Source organism: Neoarius graeffei, chromosome 12 (genome assembly GCF_027579695.1).
Source record: "Neoarius graeffei isolate fNeoGra1 chromosome 12, fNeoGra1.pri, whole genome shotgun sequence".
Taxonomy (NCBI): Eukaryota; Metazoa; Chordata; class Actinopteri; order Siluriformes; family Ariidae; genus Neoarius; species Neoarius graeffei.
This window is the reverse complement of record NC_083580.1, coordinates 42,110,791-42,128,230: the sequence shown is the minus strand read 5'-3', so window position 1 is coordinate 42,128,230 and position 17,440 is coordinate 42,110,791. Positions and strand designations below refer to the sequence as shown.

The following is a 17,440-nucleotide window of genomic DNA, read 5'->3' as shown; positions in this document are numbered from 1 at the left end:
ATGACAATGCCAAACCACATACTGCATCAATTACAGCATCATGGCTGTGTAGAAGAAGGGACCGGGTACTGAACTGGCCAGCCTGCAGTCCAGATCTTTCACCCATAGAAAACATTTGGCGCATCATAAAACGGAAGATACGACAAAAAAGACCTAAGACAGTTGAGCAACTAGAATCCTACATTAAACAAGAATGGGTTAACATTCCTATCCCTAAACTTGAGCAACTTGTCTCCTCAGTCCCCAGACGTTTACAGACTGTTGTAAAGAGAAAAGGGGATGTCTCACAGTGGTAAACATGGCCTTGTCCCAACTTTTTTGAGATGTTGTGTTGTCATGAAATTTAAAATCACCAATTTTTCTCTTTAAATGATACATTTTCTCAGTTTAAACATTTGATATGTCATCTATGTTCTATTCTGAATAAAATATGGAATTTTGAAACTTCCACATCATTGCATTCCGTTTTTATTTACAATTTGTACTTTGTCCCAACTTTTTTGGAATCGGGGTTGTAAAGTATTTTTAATGTTGTTATTTTTCCTACACTGTAGGTTTGTAATTATATTGTAACATGCCTTAAAACAGCATTTCCGTCTATCATAAAACATGCCGTACTTGATACCTTAATATTTATAGTTTGGTTTAGGGTAACAACTTCATATTTTGTGCGTTTGCTAATCAAAACAAGCTCTTTCCAGTGGTATATTTGTTTATGGTAGACCTTGTCATACATTTGTAATATGCATTTGAATTATAGGCACACAATGTTTATTTTATTTTATTTTTAAAGCCTAATAAACCAGAAAGTTTGATTTCTTTTGAACACATACCTAGTTGGCTAAAGAGTACTAGAATATGAGTAATAAATAAGAAAATTTGAAACATCTGGTGTGCTTTAATGTGGAATTATGGGGCGTCAAATTTGCTCAAAAGCACTTTTTTTATGATTTTCAGCAAGCCATAACTTGGCAAATATTGAACTGTGAACTTTCTATTTTAGTATTTAAATGTGTCTGACATTGAAGAACAATCCTTGAAAATTTCATGTATCTTGCATGAATAGTCTAAAAGTAACGACTTATGGAAGTTAGGTCAATTTTCTGTAGCACGCGTTTTAACAGTGAAATTGGGGCCATGCCCCTTTTTTAAGCCCCTATATCTCAGAAACTAATGAAGGTACAAGCCTAAAATTTTGTACACTATTTATTGGGCACACTGACAATATTTCCAGAAAGTATGAAGCAAATCTGAGATGGTCAGTGGCAAACATTTTTCTAAATCTGGTGATTTGGGGCAGAATTACCCATAAGCTGAAAGTCCTCCCACTCCTCCTTCAACTGCTCCAGGTCCAGGTAAAAACCAAAAGAGGAAGTTAAACTGACAACACTACTATAGTCCAGGTCATCCTTTTTAGATGGATCTAACACTGAAAGATTGACCAACACTTCATTGTCAAATGGAAATTTATCCATCATCTTCCTGGCAGCAGCCTCATAAAATCCTCTGACAGAGGAGAAGAAGACCTGGACAGTTTTTGTTTCCAGGTCTTCCTCTAGCTCTATCAGGAGAGATCTGACTGCAGGCCCCACTGCCAGCTTGTCATCAGACTGCTGCAGCTCCTGGTTGCCCACGTCAAATTCCCTAAGGTTCCTGCAGGACTTGACATGCTTCAGCTCCAAGAACTTCACAGCAAACTTCCATAGAAGCCTGTCCATCTCGGGGAGGAGACTGCCAACCATGCAATCCTCTCCTTGAAAAAGGATGTTAAACTGATTGAGTGCTGGCATAATGTACTGCAGGAACAACAGTATCAGCTCAGTCGGGGTTCCTGTAGCCTGTCATTTATCGACTTGACTTTGCCCGGTTTCTCAACATCTTTATGAATGGCAAAGTAGTTTCGCAAGGCCAGTAGTTGGCTCAGCAGGTGGTTGCAGACTTTCTCTAGGGACAACCAATTGGTAGGACAGTGCTTCAAGATCTGCTGCTCCTCTACCTAGAATTTAATGTAGAACAATTAATTGAGGAAAAGCTGGAAGACTACCAGAAGAGAATCTCAAAGACTCCTTATGTTTTAGTGATATGATAGGTCTGTTAGCTAACCTCTGTAAACTGCTGAAATTCTTTGAAGTCCTGAATGCACTTTGAGCTGTGGTGGAAAAAGTAGAACACATCCACCAGAAGGTCATCTACTTTAAATGGCAGCGCCTTCACACCGGCCTTCACACAAAGATTTGCCAAGTGGCAAATGCAGCCAATGCTGAAACAGAAATAACAGTAGAATAAGTACAGTACTGGAGTACTATTCTGATAAAATTTTGGTGCATATTTTATTTATATATATATATATATATATATATATATATATATATATATATATATATATATAATATAAACTTATGACACATGAAACATACCTAAAAATCTTAGGACTTTTTGCTTGGAGCCTGGTCAAAACAGAATCTTTCCTGCCAATCATGGTGTTGCAATTGTCACTTGCAAACCCAACCATGTTGGCCCAGGGGATGTCATTTTCACTAAAAATATGCATTAGTGCTCATTTTGTAATTATAAAAGTTGCAAAGGTATTTATAATATACATATTACTATACACTTACAGTCTAGATTGTTAAACAGGTATACAGATTCAGCAAACTGGCACACCGTTTTACAATTTAAAGAATAAATTCTTACCCCATGAAGCTGTCAACAGCTTCAAATATCGCTGAAGCTTTACCAGAAGCAAGTTCTGGTAAATCCAGCATTCTGTTTTTTACACAGACATCTTCAAAAATGCATGCCAGAATGACCAAGCGCTTGGTGCTGTTTCTGTCGTTGCCCTCATCTATCATAAGGCTAAGCAGTTGCTGGCACATTTTTTCGACTACAGGATTTGTATAAGCAGGGGCTAAACTTCCTTTGATGACCATGGTCGTCTTCGTTCATTTGCATGCAAAATCCTGGGTGAACAACAAATGAATAAAAGGTTAGGTCTATGTACATAACCGAGTACAAATTATTTTCCTGGTCAATAAAAGAAAATCAGAGCACGGCAAACATGGTGTTAAATTGCTTCCATCCCCTACTACACATTTAAGAGACAGGTTACCAACGGTCATTACCTAACGTGACCAGACGTCCCGGTTTGAGCGGGACAGTCCCGATTTTGAGTTGCGTGTCCCCAGTCCCGACAAAGGTCCGTCGGGACACTGAAATGTCCTGGTTTACACCAAACACTAACAAACTGTCCCGGTTACAGTGATCATATAGCCAACGAGATGTCAATAAAGCTTCTAGCAATTCAGCATCAATGTGCATGTGTGCGCAGTCAATCTTACAATGTATCTATTTGTACAATGTTGCAATATAGAGGCCGCATTATAACGTTTTTTTTCGCTAGCGGCTGTCAACTACTATGCGACAATGCCGAAGAGAAAATGTTCATTTTCAAAAGATTTGCAGGTTGCTTACCCCTTTCTCCGAGAAGTTCAGGGTGCTGAACATGAAGCTTACTGAGCACACTGTAAGTGCTCCTTCTCCATCGCTCATGGTGGTAGTGCTGATTAGTGCTGCGTACCAGTACGCCGAACCGGTACTGGACTTGTAAAAAGTTTCGGTTCAAGTCCGGTTAAAACCGGAACGTCAGGAACTGGTACTTGGACTTGCAAAAAAACTAGCACTTATGTATATTCTCCCTTTTGCTCTAAACCATCTAAAACCTTCCATAGATTGAGAAATTTGCACTGAGAAAGATGAAAAACATCGTGTCGGCTTCTGATATGGCGGCCATTACTGAACTCACGAAGTCTCGCAAAATGTCGCAACTGCTCGCGAGATCTGTGTGACGTAAAAGGAAGCTAGTGATGTGACTGGCTTAGACATAGCGTGGACAGCGTAGGCTGCTGTGGTCGCCATATTGGATATTTGGTAGCGTGGCTAACTCCTTTGTTTGCTCTACGGCATCACGGGTCATGTAAAAGCAATGCCGTGGAGCTTTAAATCTAGTAAGGTGTGGGAGCATGTGACGAAACTGCTGCTAGATACTGCGAAGTGTAACCTGTGCGGGAACGTGATCAAGTGCGCTGGGGGAACATCGAACATAGCGAGGCACTTGAGGCGAAACCACAAAATAGAAATTACTTCACATGCGGCCTCAGCCACATTGGCGGCGATCTTTGGCGAGCAAAATAACAATGATCGAGGTAAGCTGAACAATACTTTGTGGAGGATTTTCAGTTCAGGAAATAGGCTTGTAAGAAAATTGGCATTCTTAGCGGAGCTCCCGCGAAGCACCATACCTAAGAAAAAATGGTAAACCCATTGAGTCGATTTTTTTGTGGTTTGTCTGTGTACGTGTACCACCACTCATACACACCACCTAGTGGTCAGTGTTAGTAATTACCAGTCATACACACCGCCTAGTGGCCAGTGTTAGTAATTACCAGTCATACACACTGCCTAGTGGCCAGTGCTAGCCAGTAAAGAAATAAAACAAATGAGACTAGCTATGATATAAGAAAATTCTACAACCCAGAAACAGATGGGAGCTCCGCTTTTAGGCAGTGCCTAAATCTATATATTAGCATTATAGCAAGATATAGTAGCATCGGGACTAGCTGACTAGGGCGTTTATTCAGTGTCATCTTTTCTTATGCGGGGAGCAAAACAATGTATCTAATGCAAGACAAAGACACTGTCACCATGGGTAATTGCTAGTAGTCACAGTCCGAAACACACATAGGTCGTATTATCAATTGATTCTTAAATACTACATTATTTTTTAATCATGGCAAGTTTGCGACGGTTGGTTCATCATGTATATTATGAAATCTATGATAGTCTTTTTTATTTTGTATGATCACCTGGCAAGATAACTAATAAACAAGTAATAATATATTAAATGTTGCTTATTTCCTTTATTATTTACACAGTAACCCTGAGAAAGTAGGACTATGCTTTGGTTCAATTGGTTAATCAATTTTATTTTGCTTTCAGCCCAGGTCTAACCTCCACGTGCCCCACAGCCTCCACCTGCATCCCACACTGCCACTACTGGGACACCTGCCTTACCATCACTAGAGCCATTACCGTCAACGTCAAGTTCCACTTCCACTGTGGCCAGCACTACTGTAACGCCTTTCACCTTGGCAAAGCTTACCAAGATGCCTCCAGAGAAACAGCATAAGATAACCGGTAGATTGTGTCATTACATCGTAAAATCACTGCGCCCATTCTCCATCGTGGAAGACCCTAGTCTGGCTAACGTGACTTCAAAGCTCTGCGAGCATTTGGTCTGGCAAAGATATTAAGCCCAACCGTTTCCCAAAGTGCGTGGTTGACCCGCCTCCCTGAAATGCCTCAGTTTGCTACTGGTCGAAGCCAGAAAAGGCTGTGACGAAGCTTAAACCAATCACATCACTCTTTCCTCTGACATATGTGATGCGACGGGGCTAACTGGTAGATTAAACCCTTACTGAAGCCGGTCGGGAGCAAGGCGAAAACGTCCTTCCTTTCAATAAATACCTCCAGGGCTGCTCTTTGCTCCATTTTCAATGAGAACTTGCTCCATGTTCATAATGTTTCTAGTGAATGAAGCGCTTCTGGCATAGATTCTGTAAACAATCTATGGCTTCCGGTCGCAGTTCTACTACGTCACTGCCTTGAACATGCCTCTACCCAGGGCCGTTGGAGATGCTCAAAGTTGATTGGCTCCCGATTTTTCGGGAGCTTGGAAGAGCTGTAGATAGCTTGCCTGGCCAGACTAAGCTCGCAACAGGCCCTCGTGTTGCGTCACGCTTAGGATGGGCGGGCCCAGGCTAGGAAGACCCATACTTTCGGGCAGTCCTAAGTGAGCTGAACCCATCCTACAAAGTCCCAAGTCGTGGAGAAGTATCAGAGAGGTTCATCCCCAAGATGTGCGAAGCAGCCCTTCTCAATCTCAAGACTGAGCTGCAAGAGGTGGAGTATGCGGCCTTGACTGGAGATGGTTGGACATCTAGGGTGGCTGACCATTACTTGACACTGACTGTCCACAACATGAAAGACTGGGAGATGAAAGTAAGAGTCCTACAAATGTTGAAGGCAGAAGTTTCCCAGACAGGGGACAACATCGCGGCTGAGATTGGACAGTGTTTGGAAGACTTCAACCTCAAGGGCAAAGTAGAGGTAATGACCACTGACGATGCAAAAGCCATGGTCAATGCTACTACCAGTGCAGGGATTCCACTGTCTCTAGGATGTTTTGCCCACACTCTAAATCTTTCCACACAGAAGGCCATGAATGTGCCCACTGTAGGCACAATGCTAGCTATCATCAGACCTGCTATCACATTTTTCTGCAACTCATATCTTGGTAAGGTTGTGCTAAAGGAGAAACAGAACGCGCTGGACAGACCATCTCACAACTTAATCCTGGATTGTAAGACACGCTGGAATAGCTCTTACATGATGGTCGAGAGATTCATAGAGCAATACCCAGCAGTAGTGGCAGCATCCCTCAATGAGAGACTTAAGAAGAAAGACAGCTTTAAGAAGCTGCAACGATGCACAGACAAGGACATTGAGAGGATGGAACAGTTCCTGGAGGTGATGAAGCTTCCTTACAAGATAACTGTGGCCATGTCATCTGAGAAACACCCAACATCAGGGCAGGTGCTCCCCATGACAGAAAAACTGGAATTCCACCTGTCTGAAAAAGATGAGAAGTTCACCAAAGACATCAAAGCAGCCATCAGGAATGATCTAGCGACCTGGTACCACCAGGATGATGCAAGGAGAGAATTCCTTCAAGAGGCTACCAACCTAGACCCCAGGTTCAAGGGTTCCCCTGTCGTGACCGTGGATGTGTGGGATCGGATAACAAACAAAATCGAAGTTGCCCAGGCCCAAGTACAGGTGAAGAAGGAAGCGGAGGAGGAGGGAGCTATGCCACAGTTGCCACTACAGGTCAAACAGGAATTACAGGATGGTCTTCGTGACACTGACACACCTTCTCCTGCTAAGAAGGCAAAGCTGACAGCCATGGAGGAAATATTCCAAGATGAAGACAATCTCATGGTGACCCACATTGAGCCACCCCTGCCTGTCCAACTACGTATTCAACAGGAGATCCTGAAGTTCAAATGCATGCCAAAGCTGAAATCAGCAGATGATGTTATTGCTTTCTGGGGGGGGATCTGATGAGCTACCATTGCTCAGTACATTCGCAAGGGAGTATACCTGATTGTTCCAAGTGTGCCAAGTGAGCGTGTCTTTAGCACTGCTAGTGATATTGTGTCTGCTGAAAGAGCAACACTTGACCCAGACAATGTCAATATGCTGTTGTTCTTGAACAAGAACACATAGACTTGTACTCTTGCATATTGAGTCTTGACAGTCCACAGTCTCCTCACTGTCTGAGTGACATAGATGATAGATGCTTAAGTTAACTATGTATGAAATTTGTATCAAAATTGTATGTATGTATTAGGGATGTAAACGGTTAATCGACTATCAGTTAATTGTCGAAAATAATTTAATCGATTAAATAAAATTAATTGTAGGTTAACTGAATCTAGGGCCATTTTCCACAGAAGTTTTTTTTCAGTGAAATGTCATAGTGTTGCCAGTTGAGGGTGCCATTGCTTCATCTAGGCCACACCGAATGTACTTGAACGTAACGCGGGATTCTCGTGGGCGGCGAGAGACCCGGCACACAAACATGAGGCGGTCAAAACGGAGTGGAGTATGGGAGCATTTCAAACTAATTAATGATGACAAAGATGCTCAATGTAAACTCTGTGGTACTACGTTTAAGTTCAGCAGCTCTACGAGTTCGCTAAGATACCACCTTCAAAGCCTGCATGCAGCTGTGTTGCAGGGAGGAAGTCCATCGCCTTCACAACCGACTATCGCCGCGGTGATAGGAAGGCGAGTATGCGACGACAGGAAAGCTGAGGGCATTACTCAGAGGATTTGCGGCATGATCAAAAAAGATATGATGCCAATTAGCACCACTGACGGCGAGGGATTTTGGGAGTTAATACACTTCATGGAGCCAGGTTATAATATCCCTTCTCGAGCGACCATAACTACCCGCCTGGAAGCACACTACAAAAACAAGAAGGCAGAGCTAAAAACACAGCTAGCCCCGGCTAATGTGGCTTTGACGACGGATTGTTGGATGGCACTGACTACAGAAAGCTACATTACAGTGACTTGCCACTACATTGAAAATGACTGGCAGGTAAAGTCAGCAGTCCTTCTCACCGAGAACTTCTCCGAGAGACATACAGCTGATAATTTAGCTGACAAACTGAACCAGGCTGTGGAGTCATAGGGACTCACCGGGCGTGTAATAGCCTGTGTTCACGACAATGCTCGGAACATTGTCTCAGCAAACAACCCCACACGTCAGTTGGAAATCAGTTTCGTGCTTTGCACATTCTTTAAATTTGGCCGTCAGCGACGGATTTGCTGCTGCTGGTGTCAACCGAGTAATTGCAGCTGCTGGCAGGTTGGTGAAACACTTCCACCACAGCACTCCAGCAACGAAAGCGCTAGAAGCAAAACAAAAACAAATGCAGCTACCAGCTCATCGGCTCATTCAGTCCTGCAAAACCAGGTGGAACTCTGTATGTGAAATGTTTGTCAGACTCGTAGAACAGCAATGGGCTGTGTGTGCTGTACTATCAGACCGCTTAGTGACCAAGCTTACAGATGCGAGGACGCTGGAGTTGAGAGACAACTTCTGGCAGCTGATGGAAGACATGGCGCCGGCACTGGAGGCTCTCAAATGTGCAACTACTGTAATGTCTGCAGACACTGAGGTATCCATATCCAACACGTACCCAATCACATTCAGTCTGATCAACACGCACCTCAAGACGGCAGATGGAGACGGCAGCAGAGTGGCGGAATTCAAATCTAAAGTGCGCACTTCGTTGGTTGAACGGATGAAGGTAAGCTATGGCCATTAATTAATTAAATTCTCAATCAACATCACATTTGAGCTGTATATTAACAGATTGTGGGGTGCATAACTTAATACTTATCACTGACACATTGTCACAGTATAAACTGCGTTTTTATGCAGTTGTTACAGTACCCTTGTCATGTCAAACCTTAGAAATAAAACTCTGATGCTAGCTTTCTCCTTTATTTAATTTTGAGTCTGAAGACCTCACATCAACAATGCCAATGATAGCAACGATGCTGGACCCACGGCATAAGCACCTGGGATTTCTGGTGCCAGCAAGCAGGATCTCAGCTCATTCCAAGCTGCTTTAACTGGCTATGGCAGAACATGTGAGCTGCACATCAAGAGATGATGAAGCCACCACTGGAGATGACGTGCAAGTCCAGGGAGCTGCACTTCAGAGGCACATTTCTGCTATGACTCTTCTACTGGGTGAAAACTATACCACCAGCTGCAACAATGACATAGAAAAAGAAGTGGACATGTTTCTCAAGGATTCCTCACCACTACTTGATTCCAGTCCCACAGAATGGTGGAAAGTCAATGAAGGGCGATTCCCGAGGCTGACAAATGTGGCACGACGATATCTGTGCATACCGGGCACGTCTGTCTCATCTGAACGTGTATTCTCAACAGCTGGCCTCACTGTAAACAGGCTGCGCACACGACTTACTCCAGACCATGTTAATATGCTTATTTTCCTGAACAAAAATACAGGGGTCTAGGTCAGGAGTCTATTGAAAACACATTGAGACAGGAATGTTTTTGTTTCAGGAGAGGTAGCCTATATCTTCATTTAATTGTTTAATAGAGGCCCTCTAATTTTACTGTCACCTTCCTCAGAGATGATTTAAGTTGTGTTCAGTACTACATGTTACTGTAAGTTTCCAGGGCTAGTAATCTTACTGTTACCTTTCTCAGAACAAGGGGGATTATAAGTGCTGCTGCTAATGTTTCAAGTTTTTCATATAAGTACTTTACTCTGTGTGTGTGCGTGTGTATGCATGTATGAGTGTTTAGTCTAGTTAATATCTAGAGTGTTTGTACTGTTTACATTGTCTGAGTGTTTAGTCTGTCTTGTTATCTGGTGTTTATACTGTTTATTTATACTGTTTATATTGTCTGAGTGTTTAGTCTGTCTTGTTCTTATCTCGTGTTTATACTGTTTATTTATTCTGTTTATATTGTTTGAGTGTTTAGTCTGTCTAGTTCCTATCTAGAGTGTTTATACTGTTTATATTGTTTGTTTGTTTTCAATTATTCTATTTTTATTTATTGCATTGCCAGTTTGCACCGTGGGTCAGAGAGGACTGATATTTCATCTGTGCTGTATGTCGAGCATGTATAGCATATTTGACAATAAAGTTGACTTGACTTTACCAGGTAATTATATGTAGGCTTAATATTGTGTAGGCTAAGCCCATATTGTATAGATTTAAAATTTATTTTATGTTGCTTAATGTTTCACATGCAACAGGTGAGCCAGTGCACAATTTTTTTTTTTTTAATGTATTTCAATTTTCTGTGCAGAATTTATTTTGGTTAAATGCCATTATCTATACCATATCCCAACTGGTACAATAAAACATTAATTGAGGAATATAACGTGCATTTTTTATTCAGTATATAAGCGATATTTTGCTTTACATTAAAGACACCGTGAGAAATGTATGTTCTCAGGAAAAAGCCGCTTATCAGTTAATCGTTAATCGATCGATAAGGTCAATCAACTAACGATTAATGAATTAATCGATAATTTGCATCCCTAGTATGTATCTACATCACTATGTAGTATGTACACATGTAGAGTTGTAGAAAAGACATGGTGTACAGACAGTATACAGTACACTCTAGACTGTACAGTCACTACAGTGTATAGTAGTGTAATGCGTATAGTCTACACTCTACCTTTCAGCAAAGTTTCAGGGATTTAGGCTCAGTCAGCTCAGGGACTGTTTGGTTACTTTAGTTTGGTAAATGAAATAAATGTTTGTACTTTGTAGTAGTTCACTGTAGTTGATCTCATAAGTCATTTGTAGACTAAGTGGCAAAAAGTGTATGTAACTTTTTTTTTTTACATTTGTACTTTGTAGAGAAATGTAGACACAAGTTGGAAGTCTTGGAACACAAACCGGACGAGTTTGAATTTGAGTCGATTATGAGTTTATTTCAAATTTTCAATTGATAATTACTTAGCTTACAAGAAGTTCACTTTAGTTACTCACACAACCCATGGGTTCAGGTCCGGACTTATAAGTCCGGACCTGAACCTGAACCTCTGGACTTGAGTCTGGACCTGAACCTGAATGTGAGTTTAGGTACGCAGCACTAGTGCTGATGTTAAAGACCACCTCAAAACAGCGAAGCACAAGTGGTGGGTAGAGGCAGGGGCTAGCAGTATGGCCACTTACTTCAGTAAAGTTAGCACTGGCAGTGCTGAACTCAAATGGGCTGCTGAGAAGGGTACTTTTACCTATTATTTGGTGAACCACAACCAAACTTTCAGGTCCATGGACTGCACCGTGGGCCTGATAAGGAAGTTTTACGATGAACACTTCACTTGTGCACGAACCAAGGCCGAAGCAATCGTGACGAGTGTCATCTCACCCCATGCCATGAATCTGTTAAAGGCAGACCTAGGAGTGGTTCATCCCATCTCGGTGGCAATCAATGCATCCAATCACAAAGCGGTGAAGCTTATTCCCATCGTGATCCACTACTTCAAAGATACAGAGGGGGTGCAGGTGAAAATCCTGGAATTCACATCAGTTCCAGGTGAGACATCCGACATTCTTGTTGGGGAGGTCATTCACAGTCTCTGAGCTTTTAACCTGCTTGACAAAGTTGTTGGGTTCTGTGCTGACAACACCAACACCAACTTTGGTGGGAGAGCTAGGGCTGGCATGAACAACGGTTTTTTCAAATTAAATGAGGCCTCCACCAATGAGTTAGTGGGAGTGGGCTGTGCTGCACACATCGCTCACAGTGCTCTCCAAACTGCTGCAGATACCCTTTCCTGTGACATCAAGAGCTTTATTGTGAAAGTTTTCAGACATTTCCACATCTTTACTGTCTGAACTGAGCAATTAAAAGAGTTCTGCGACTTCATCGAGCTCGAGTATGCAATGATCCTTGGGACAAGTAAGACGCGGTGGCTGTCCCTAGGTCCGGCTGTCGAAAGAGTGCTGAAGCTTTATCCTGAGCTGCAGTCCTACTTCACCTCTCAAGACAGACCACCTGTGGCGATCGCTGAATTCTTATAGAACCCGCTTAATGAGGTCTGGATGTGGTTTCTGCACAATCAGCTGTTGTTGTTCAACGATACCGTCAAGGCACTGGAGAGGCAGAAAAACACAGCCGCGCACTCGGCCCATCACCTGCGCAACCTGCAAGGCAAACTGCAGGAGAGAAAGTTAGCTGTGTTCACAAGTCTCAAGGTAAGCGTGAAAGCCCAAAGACATCTGCCCCCCTGCAGGAAAATATAATTTAAAAACAGGCCTACACTATACCATCTTTGTACACAATACAATAATGAAATCAAATTGAAGGCTGAGCAGTTAAAATAAAAGAGGAAAATGATCAGGGAGTAAAGGCTAAGGAAAAAAGATAAGTTTTTAGACAGTAAGTGAAATATTTCTAGCCATGAGCCTATTTGTGCTAATTTTGATATGGCTTAACAGCTAAAGGAAATCCCAAATTCAGCATCTCACAAAATTAGAACATTGTAATTTAACCAGGTATTAGGCTACTTTTGGCAGTGTGGGCAGGTGCCAAGTCCTGCTGGATGAATGAAATCAGCATCTCCATAAAGCATAATTCTTCCTACTTTGCCCTAACATTGGGCTTAGGTTATACATAGTGTGTAGAAATAAACATGAAACATTAGCCAATAAAGTGATTTGAAACTTATTTGTTAATAATTTGGAAAATTGGGAAATTATTTGCTTTTATAGGTGAAGAATCTTCTGAGCGCCCTTGATGATTCACGAAAGGCAGCGGAATTTCGCAACACCGTCTGCGCCTTTTACGAGTGTTGCATTTCATACTTGAAGGAATGGGGAGCTCCGTTTAAGGAGATAGAGGTCCTCTCCTAGACTCTCAACACTGTCCCTCAATGGGATGAAGTTGAATCGTCCCTCCAGTATGTGTCGTCAAGATTGCATCAATGTCACATTGACGAGACCCAGCTGTTTGATGAGACGTCATCTGTGCGGCTATATACCACTGAGAGGGTGGCTCAGTGGAGCGCTGATGGCAAGCCAACGGATGAGCGCCGGGCGGAGATGTTCGTGCACTTCCAGAGTAGGGAGATTCCTTACAGCAGGGGTTTTCAAAGTGTGGGAGAGTCAGCCCCCCCAGAGAGCAAATCAACAACAGCGTGCCCCCCCCCCCCCCCCCCCTTACAATTTTTGTTGTTGCGATACTTAATGTTCCATTCGTATTTTTAAAAAAATGGTTGTTGTACACATTTTTATTTTTTTCTTTTACACATTTTAAACATCTGTGCTTTTTGAAAACATCATTTTTTACACATTTTAAACATATGAGCTTTATTAAAACATTTTTTTACACATTTTAAACATATGTGCTTTTTAAAACATCTTTTTTACACATTTTAAACATCTGTGCTTTTTTAAAACTTTTTTTTTACACATTTTAAACATCTGTGCTTTTTTTTTTTTTAAACATCTTGTTTTACACATTTTAAACATCTCATAGCATCGTTAGCTAGCACCTCTTGGTAGACAACACACTGTGGCAGTGGAGCATCTTCAGATCCAGTCCATGAAAATCAGAGGTGGAAAGTAACGAATTACATTACTCGCGTTACTGTACTTGAGTAGCTTTTTTGTGTACTTACACTTTTTCAAGTAATTTTTAAAGAGTGTACTTTTACTTTTACTTAAGTATGTTTTCTTTTAAGTAGTGTACTTCGGTACATTTTACATCACAACCGTTACTGAGTAAAAAAATAAATAAATAAAAAATTAAAAAAGGCTAAAACGGAGAAGGGGAAATGCGTTCTGGAAATGAATCACGGGAAGGACAGTTGTCGCGCGCGCGAGTCTCACACAGACGATGGCGGACATGCACCGGCGCTTTGGGGGGGGGGGGGGGGGGCTTCGGGGGGCTCAAGCCCCTGGGCCACAGCCAATCAGGGGCCTTGTAATATTAATAAAATAATAAACTGTCGGAATCGTGGGCCTACATTAATGTACGGATAGAAATAAGGTTAGAAATAAATGAGCGCACAGTAGCCTGCTGTAAGAGACATGGTGGATGTGGTTCGCGAAACGAACACCCACAACTGTACCAGAATAAAATGTAACAAAATGTAATGTCATGCACGAAAGCGCATCAAAGACTGCAGACACAAATTTAGAGGCTTTGAAAGATGAAGCGTTCACATGTTAGCGGGGCGCATAAAAGGAAAAAAAAGAGAGATGCAGGTAATGATAGAATCGTTGCCTAAAGTCACAGACTTTTTTAAGGTAAGGATCACCAGTCTGTTCAGAATATCAGCTACTTATCAGTTATCAGCAGCTAGGCTATGTGCAGCTAGGCTAGATATGCTATGATCTGTCCAACAGTAAAATAAATCAGTTGTGATTTGAATACGTGTCGTGTGATTTGAGTTATAATCCTGTTAGTATAATAGCATATTTCGATGGGGATAATAAAATGTCTAAAATGGCATCTACTGAAGAAATTGATGAAAAGATTGTAGCCTATAATGTTCACAGTTCGGGCAGCAGACAGAGTAAGCATACTGAGGGGAATAGCAATACAAAGCTAGCGCAGATTCACATTTCTCGCTAGCTGTGTTGGGTGTGTTGTTAACCCGTGTGGATTTAAGTGAAATACTTGAGAAGTTCTGTGGTCAAGACAACGTTTTAAGGTAAGGACGCTTGATTATTAATGTTTGCCCGCCGTGGCTTGTTGACGAAAGGCCCACATGATTTTGCCTTATGCAGCTACTGCTAGCGTCATGCTTTGAACTAGGTTAAGCTCATTTGCGCTAAAGGATGGGTTTATTGAAGGACTTTGATGTAGCTAGTTTCTTTTTAAAAAATCGTATGCTCAAAACAGTATGCCCATGTTCATCATGTTTAACTTTTTTCTTGATGGAGTGCGTGAAATATTGTTGCAAGTGGTATTTCAATGCAGTCATGTCAAAAAGGCAGTTGAATGCACGGTCTTATTCAAGGAGAAGGAAGACTTGCATGATGCTTGAACATAGATCGGTAAAATAGACCCTAGTAGGACTCGGTTTCATGTATTTCGGTCTGTAGAGTTATGAGTTTGGCCGCTGTCCATGGTGTTTACGTTTCATGTGGCCACCGAGCCAAGTACCTTCATCATCATCATCATGTTCCCCTGTCAAAAGTTAAACTCTTTAGGGGTGCTTCTGCTGTAGCAGTTGCAGCAGTTGCTCAAAGTTTGATTTGTCCATCATCATACGTCTTATCTGTTGGGTGTCTATGCCCAGCAGATTTTCCCATTTCGTCCATTTGTAACCGTTTTTGTCAAACAGGAGCTGCTTTTGCACTTGGTTATTGCCCATCCGGCAAACGTGAGCAATATATTTTAGTTGTTGTACGTAGCAGGATAGTTTTATATCCTGGGTTCCTGTCAGTTTCCAGAGGTCAGCACTGGACATCTTGTAGCTCCAGTCTGTATCTTCATTTGTAGTGTTCTTTTGGTCAGGGGCAATTTCGTTTATATCCACCTTTAATCATTTTCCTTAGGAAGCCGTGCCACACTACCTCAATTTTGTGAATTTCACTGGATGATAGTTGCCATGCCTGTGTGCTGTACAGGAGGCGAGATCGAACGCATGCCACTAGGAACTTTATACGGGTTTTTAGTAGTATTCGGTGGTCGGTTAGAACGTGTTTCAGTTCATTCCATTTCATGAATGCAGCACTTATCCTAGCATGCAGGAAGTGTGAGGATTCATCACAGTTGCTGACATTATAACCAAGATATTTAAAGGTGCGGATGTTTTTAATATTAGTGCCGCCAAGGGAAATGATACTTGGTTTACATTTGATATCCTCATTGACGTTAAAAGCCATTGTTTCTGTTTTGACATATGATATTTGTAAACCAAAGCGGGTGTAGGTCTTATCATACAACTGAAGAATATTCTGAAGCTCCTCGATGGATCCAGCGAGTATGGCCTGATCATCTGCATATAGAATCTCTGTTATGCAACCCTCTCCTGATGCTCGTGCTTTCGTACGCATTTCTCTTGTGGATACCTCATTTGGAATGCAATATCTGAACTTGAAGCCTGTATCTGGGTACAGTTTTGATATCTCATGCTGTGCAATCCTGACAACAAAGTCCATATAGATATTAAAAACTGATGGCGATTCTAGGGCACCTTGTCTTGCAGTGAATGTTTGTTTTCATGCCGCCGAGCTATTTTTATGTATTTTATTTTTTAAAAGGACTTGTCTGTAGGTGTGTGTGTTTTATGTTTACAACACATAGGTCTACATTAGCGCACGCGCGCTTGTGTGGTTATCTCTGGCCGTGCCCCTGCGTGAAAGTTACGCAGTATCACTGTCCTGTCTGTGGTAATAATCAGAACCGGCTCTGTAATAATAATGCGCGCGTTCTTCTCTCCCTCTGTGGTCGGATGTGTTGAGTGATGTGAGCATGGGCCTTGCGCAGCTACGCTGAGCCAAACGTAACCTATCGTAGGCTTCTAGGCTAATTACGCGCTTACACTGTAAATGCTTGACACGTATTTCAAATAAAATAAGAGTGTTTTCCCGGCCAACGGTAAGGGTAGGGTTGACAGGTAGCCTATGAGGGCCTAGCCCCTGGGCCACGGGTCTTGATAAAGCACCCCTGCGGACATGGAGGAGACCGAGGAACCTGTGGTGGATGACCGTGCAGAAAACGCAATTTCTTCCAGTAATGAAGTGCACCCCTGGCCCTACATATGTGATCACTTCAGCTTCGTAGAGAAAAGGGGTGACAGTTTCATTATGCAATGCAGATTATGTGTGCCCAAGAAGACAACCATTGCGGCATACAAAAATTCGACGTCTAATCTGCGCAAGCATGTTGAGGTAAGTATTGTCATTAATCACGGGCGCAGATAGAGGGTGGGATGGGTGGGATTCGTCCCACCCAGATTTAAATTCACCTCGTTCGGTCCCCCCCACTTATAGGGAGGAAAAAACGTCTATGCTGTCTTTCTTTGCATAAGGCAAACCTCACGGAAAAATCAAAAGACTAATTACCATTCGGTTTATTGAGGTGCACAGCAGTGTATACATAGTTGCAACAACTCACATAAAACAAAACAAAGACTGATATTCGGTTGGTTGAGTTGCGCAGACTGCACAGGTTGCGAGCTCGAGCTTGGTTGCTATGGTTACCCACAACAAGTTTGACAGGCATATCGGGGTTGGGGTTGGTTTGCTGGCAGCTTTGTTCCCCCCAGTTTTTTGTCCCCCCCAGTTT

At 42.2% G+C, this 17,440-nt stretch overlaps 1 protein-coding gene across 1 annotated transcript; it reads left to right on the top strand.

Moving 5' to 3' along the window:
* The first annotated feature begins 7,733 nt into the window (after nt 1-7,733).
* LOC132894905 (E3 SUMO-protein ligase ZBED1-like) lies at nt 7,734-10,433 on the top strand. The gene is made up of 2 exons (XM_060935037.1): nt 7,734-8,939; nt 9,151-10,433. The coding sequence occupies exons 1-2, from the start codon at nt 8,355-8,357 to the stop codon at nt 9,265-9,267; spliced, it is 702 nt and encodes a 233-aa protein (XP_060791020.1). The 5' UTR covers nt 7,734-8,354; the 3' UTR covers nt 9,268-10,433.
* Nucleotides 10,434-17,440: the final 7,007 nt, after the last annotated feature.